The sequence below is a fragment of the Triticum aestivum genome, chromosome 4D (assembly GCF_018294505.1).
Source record: "Triticum aestivum cultivar Chinese Spring chromosome 4D, IWGSC CS RefSeq v2.1, whole genome shotgun sequence".
NCBI lineage: Eukaryota > Viridiplantae > Streptophyta > Magnoliopsida > Poales > Poaceae > Triticum > Triticum aestivum.
The window spans coordinates 83,666,955-83,673,220 of NC_057805.1; the positions used below are offsets into that span (position 1 = coordinate 83,666,955).

Sequence of the window (6,266 nt, forward strand, 5' to 3'; positions counted from 1 at the left end):
GTTGGAGTTGCTCTAACATAATTATTTTTGATCTATTCATCAACTATCAACACAGTATAAAGAACACTAAAAGTAACAGGAATCAGGTCCATAGACTGTCTAGCGACAACTATAAGCACCCGAACAAATCAAAACTATTGTAAAGCCTTATTTGAGTTTCTCCGAAATTTTGCGCTTCTTTGCACAAATTTTCTAGGGTGTGAAACTTGGGTCACATGGATAGTAAGCAAAAAGGAAAAATGGGTCACATAAATAAGCAAAAATTGACGTAGGCACACCTTGGGGACGCACAGCGTTTACATCTCTCGCCGCAGTACCGGCCACCTGCTTCCCCTCATCGAAGACAATAATTCTCGCCAGATTTCTCGGCACCGTTGGGCCTCTCAATCCGACGGCGGACGTTCATCAAAGTTTCTGCAAACCAATTTCTTGTCGCTGCCGCAATATTAAAACACTAGCGAGACACTATTTAATTGTTTTTTTCTCCCCTCAGTACTATACAATTTCTCCATTCGTCTCCTACTCTCCTCTCCCATCCCTCGCCCCCCCTCCTCGCCGCAAGCTCTAATCCCCCCAAGATTAGCTCCAACGAACACGAATTACTGTGGATTAGTGCGAGGCTTTGGCCGCGGCAAATCTGGGGCGGGGCGGTTGGAAGAGTCGCGGCCGAATTGGTGAGTATTTCTCGCAGTTTTGGTTGTTTCTTTCTGCGATTCTTGGTGCGGCCTTGCTCTTCTTGATCCGCCTCGATTTGTGCCGTGCTGTTTCGATGCGTGTGTGTTTCTGCCGCGTTTTCTTCGTCCAATTGACATCCTCCAGTTCGGTCCTTTATGCGGACCTCGGATCTTGACCACTTCGTGGCACAATTGGATGCTTGCGGTCGAAGCAAATTCGAATCTTTGACGCGAATTCGCTGTAGGAACACAAGCAAAATTGTTTTGTCATGCCGTTTGCTGAGATCTGTGGGCAGAGCTATGAATTGGACCGCCTCGATTTGATGCAAGTTCGTGTTAGTTTAGTGTTAAATTTGCTCAAATCTCACAGATGTGCTCTCTGTTGTGTGCAGTTTGGTCGAGCAGATGATGACGGCGAACGCGAAACTCCAGAAGCAGGCGCTGCTGCCGCCGCGTAGCCCGTTCCCGACGGCAGCGTCGCCGTCCCCGTACGCAGACCATGGCCCGATCGCCCGGCCACAGGGCGCCACGCACCACCGCTTTGGCCATGGCCACGGCCATGGGCATCACCAGCGCACGTCGTCTGAGAGCATCATTGAGGAGCAGCCGTCGTGGCTCGACGACCTGCTCGACGAGCCTGAGACGCCCGTGCGCCGCGCGGGGCACCGCAGGTCGTCGAGCGACTCTTTTGCTCTGTTCGACGGAAGCGCTGCCTCCGGCGCATTTGCCAATGGTTTTGATGAGATTGGGGGAGGAGGGCAGGCCGCGCCATGGGGTGGCGTGCAGGAGTACTATGCCAAGCCAAGCTCATACGGGAGGCCGCAGGGCCGGCCGTGGGAACAAGGCATGCCGAATTTGGCAGGTTACAGGCCAGGGCCGCCGGTGCTGGTGAGGGAGAAGCTGGGTGGGCATCACGGGCCACTGAGTGCGTCGAGGGATCATGAACATGCCATGGACAAAAGAGCTCTTGATGAACTTGGGGCAGAGAGGAAGGATGGTGTGCTGCCAAAGTATGCACAATCGGAGGCGGACACCAAGCGTGCTAAACAGTGAGTATACTCCTGCTGCATGATTGCATCCATGCTATCACTTCCAACACTTATCTGTGTTCTGAAATTTAACAATTGAGAATCGTTAACGATGATAGCCAGGGAGTGCTATCCATTTACTTAAATTTTGACCACATACAGCAGGGCCAGCCCTTTGCTGTGGGTTAGCTTATATTTTAAAGTCAAAATATGGTTAGCTTAGATTTTAAAACCAGAATACACTCTGCTGGTTTTGCAATTCTGAAGTTCAACGTGATAAAGCAAGCAATGTAGTCCTTTACTAATTCTGTATAGTCGCGTGGCACATTTGATCATGCTGCCAAATGAATGGAACATTTTAACAATATTAATGAGGGCCCAAAGTATGCAATACTAGAGAATTCCTTGTATTTTAAGGATTGCCAAGATGACATGTATGCACTTAGGAAACATGAGGGCAGCCCTGGCCCATGTCATTCCCCCCTCCACCACCGTTGCTCACACCTGATAGGATGGTGCAAATATGTACTTATTTCACACATTAGTTGTGGTCACACCTGACAGCATGGATAGTGTCCTCTGGCAACATAAATGTAAAACAACATTTGAATATTCTTCCTTGTAAAATTGCACCCCAACTTTATGAGTCTTAAATCAGACATGCTCATATATATAATTGTAAAATCCTTAATGGACAATGGTACAGACAGTACAATTGCATAGCTACCTATATAGTACTCCCTCCGTTCACTTTTGTAAGTCCGTTTAGACATTTAAGACAACACCCAAAACAGTTCAATTTCTACTGTCTAAAATGTCTTACAAAAGTGAACAGAGGGAGTAGTTAGATTGGACTTAAGGCACTATGGTTTATCAGAATTTTTTAATTTTAATTAGCGTACATATATATGTCAAAATTCCCAATCTGCAAGTTGTAATAGCATGGTTAAACATTTCCATACTTTAACGTATCTAATATTTTTTACCAACATTGCTTGCAGGCAATATGCTCAGAGGTCTCGTGTTCGAAAACTCCAGTATATTGCCGAGCTTGAGGGTAAAGTCCAATCATTACAGGTGAGCTCATCGCAACTAAAAATGGTTTCTGTTCCACAATGCAGTGTTGTATTTGACAAACAGAATTTTTTTATGTCTGAATAATGCAGTCAGAAGGGATAGAAGTGTCTGCTGAAATGGAGTTTCTTACTCAACAAAATATAATGCTAGACTTGGAAAACAAAGCCTTGAAGCAAAGGCTGGAGAGTATAGCACAGGAGCAAGTAATTAAACGTGGTAAGTATGCCCACTTGTATTTTTTCTCTCCTTATTTTGGACTTCTGCTCCCCATCAATTTTTTTTTACTATTGCATTAAATTTCACTAAAAATATATTCAAATGCAACTCTTCAGTGAACTTTAGAGATACAGTACCATTTTGAGGTTCTATTCATATACTTTTTAAAAGAAGGTTGGGGCGTTGTACTTTCTGTGACGTTAATGAGGACCAGTAACATGAGTTTCTTAGGTAAGATTGAGGATCAACCAAGTAGTTGAGTACATGCATAAACAAGTATGTTTTCTATAAAATGTCTTCTGGATAGGAGAAATATGAAACTAGTGTTAAATATAGATGGTGTTCAAATTCTGAAGAGATCTCTTTACAGTTTACACTATACTGTCTTCTCAGTGAAAAGTCTAAGTGATGGGTACATGCATAAATAAGGGGGTGTTCGGGAGCCCTCCGCTCCTCAACTCCGCTACGGGAGCCGGCGGAGCCGCACCGAACGCGTCAACTCCGTAGATTTCATAATCTGGAGCGGGGCGGCCCGTAGTACAAATCGCTGGAGTCGGGAAAGTGACGCTCCGCGCGCTCCGTCTCGATGCCTTGTACCAATTTTTACCAGCCACTTACCAGTTCGAGAGAAAAAACAGGAAACAGAACCCCACAAATCTCTCGTCCTACCCGCTTGCCCCGATTCCCTTCCTACATGCGCACACGTCGAAGAGCTGGAGTTGGCTGCCGAACGTTTTGCAAAATTCTAAAATATGCAAGTAGAGTTGGGAGTTGAGAAGTAAGGAGTGGAGTTGAGAAATTAGAGGAGTGGAGTGTTGCCGAACAGGCTCTAAGTTTAGAATTTTCTATACAATGTCTTGTGGACAGGAGAAATATGAACTACTGTTAAATATCGATGGTGCTCAAATTCTGGAGAGATGTCTTTACGTCGTACTGTCTTGTCAGTAAGAAGTCTGGTTGAACTTTAGGATGAAGCATCCTCATAGAAGTTTGATATCAAACAATCATGTTTTAAGTGAACTCAAACGGCGACTACTATTTGTTTTATCCTTCAAAGACCTAATGAACCTTGAAGTTTGCAAGGCATGAAACAAAATTACCTACCACTTATCCAAGCTAAAGTTGCAGCATGGCCTTAGTAGGCACGTTTGGGACCTTAGCCAAGCTTTGTAGAGGATACAAATAGTCCATAGTTCTTTGATAATTTCTTGAACATATCATGTGTCATGGACAAGACTGGTGGAACCATCGATCGCTGAAATTCTAAATGCACAAATATATTCTTATGATATTTCAAGTTAGGCTTCTGTATATTCATGCATACGATTCATATAGTGCATGTGTCCATTCAAATGCATAGTCAACATGCTAGTGGTTGTATTTCATGTGGTTTGTGTATGCTTACTTTTCGTGGCTTTCATGCCTAAGATAGTGAGAGATTGCTAGCTAAGAAACGCATTGGTAACCTGAGGAGCTTAATTTTCTAAAGAAGTTGAGAGATTGCTGCCTTAGGCTCAGTTTGCAGTTAACAAAAAATAGGCAAACACCAGTTGTAGAAGCTGGATTATCAGTTTATCATAATCCACCTCAGTGCCAAACGTAGCGTTAGTGAGATATTATCAGATTGTACGAACATCTTCTGCACAAGATTCGGTTTAATTGGGTTCACTGTTTTTGAGTCGAACGACTAGTCGTAGAGTCGTAACTGCAAGGTCAACTCACCATGTCGACTAGTCGACGAGTCGCAACTGCACGGTCGACTTGTCAAGAGTCGCTACCCCAGAACGACTCGTCGACTCGAAAATCTTGATTGGGGTATTAAGTTTATTTACTCAAAGCTGAACACCATGAGATTTTGTTCTGCTAAAAATTAAGAAAAATGGAATGGTCTGACTGTTCTACTCCAATATTGCAGTTCAACAGGAGATGTTTGAGCGGGAAATTGGTCGTCTAAGGTCATTGTATCAGCAGCAGCAACAGACACCACAGCCTCCTACTCTTGGTCGTAGTAACAGCAGAGACCTTGACTCGCAGTTTGCAAGCATGTCTTTGAAACAAAAAGACCCCAACTCTGGGCGTGACGCCGTCTCTGGGCCTCTTCGTACTTAGTTCTTTCAGCCTTTTTTTCTCGTGAGTTCCAAACCACTCCTAGACCACTCTTTTGTGGCTGTGAATTCGCGTCAAGAATCCTTCAAGGAATGCATCAGGAAAGGAGCAGCACATTTGGAATTGTGCCCCTATCACTTGGTGAATAACTCTGGAAAGGCTAATAACTGTGGATCTGATCTTCATTCTTTGGGAATATGCACCTGGTGGTCATCCTCAGCTCACTGCCATTGTTGATGCTCGACCAGTCGGAGGTGTTTAGTGTTTTATTTGTAGCTCTGGATGCTGTTCGTGCATCCCTGTACCATTTCGGATCCTAGGGTTCTAATTTGTTCCTGTGGTCTTGTTTCTCTATGTTGTCTTCTTCATGCATCTTAGTCATAATCTGCATTGCTTCGTCAGTGGAATGTGGAGCACTAGTTAGCATCTGATACAGATGTTTTTAAATGTGCCACATCCTTGAGAACTCATTTGTTTTATCGTTGGTGATTCAATAAGGTAGTGCAAATAAGGTATTAGCATTATCCAGAGTTGGGACTTGGTGTTGACATGCTGCAACTTCACTGTGAAATTCTGTAAGTTGTGCCATCTCGTTTCATTTGATGCACTTCTTGTGAGTAGATTTATCTCATTTGGGAACAGTTACTCGTATATTTTGTCGCCAGTATGGCTGTGCTTGCGATTTAAACTTTGCAAAATGTGAGTACATACATGCACTGGTGGAGCTTCACGAGGGCGAATTTTTAGAACACAAAACTGTTTTATTCAGATAAGAACGATACAACGTAGGAAGAAAATTTGAAGAAACCTTATTCCAACATGCCATCGCTGCTACCACCTTGACGTTGTTGCCACGATTTAAACTTCGAAAAATGTGAAAGATGACCCACATACTCTGAGTGGTTGCCCTAAAAGGTTGTTATATGCATTTGGTCTGGAAAGCAAGCCAGATGGCGACATGCTCATGATATGTAATCACCATTTGTGGTGAACTCATGCAATCAACTTCTACTTTGGGCAACAATTTCGCTGAAAATTGCGAAAATGGTGGACGTGATGTGTTCTAAAAGTACAGCACCTGAGTTCAACTTCTAATTCATGGCGAATTAAAGAGACAAAAGGGGCAAGTTTCATCTGCATACATTTTCTTTGCGTTTTGTGTGTG

General features: G+C 43.8%; 1 protein-coding gene across 1 annotated transcript; it reads left to right on the plus strand.

Moving 5' to 3' along the window:
* The first annotated feature begins 421 nt into the window (after nt 1-421).
* On the plus strand, nt 422-5,629 carry LOC100415855 (uncharacterized protein At4g06598). Its single transcript, XM_044518089.1, has 5 exons — nt 422-674; nt 1,067-1,723; nt 2,704-2,779; nt 2,869-2,995; nt 4,911-5,629. Exons 2-5 carry the CDS (start codon nt 1,080-1,082, stop codon nt 5,102-5,104), a joined length of 1,041 nt encoding a protein of 346 aa, XP_044374024.1. The 5' UTR covers nt 422-674; nt 1,067-1,079; the 3' UTR covers nt 5,105-5,629.
* Nucleotides 5,630-6,266: the final 637 nt, after the last annotated feature.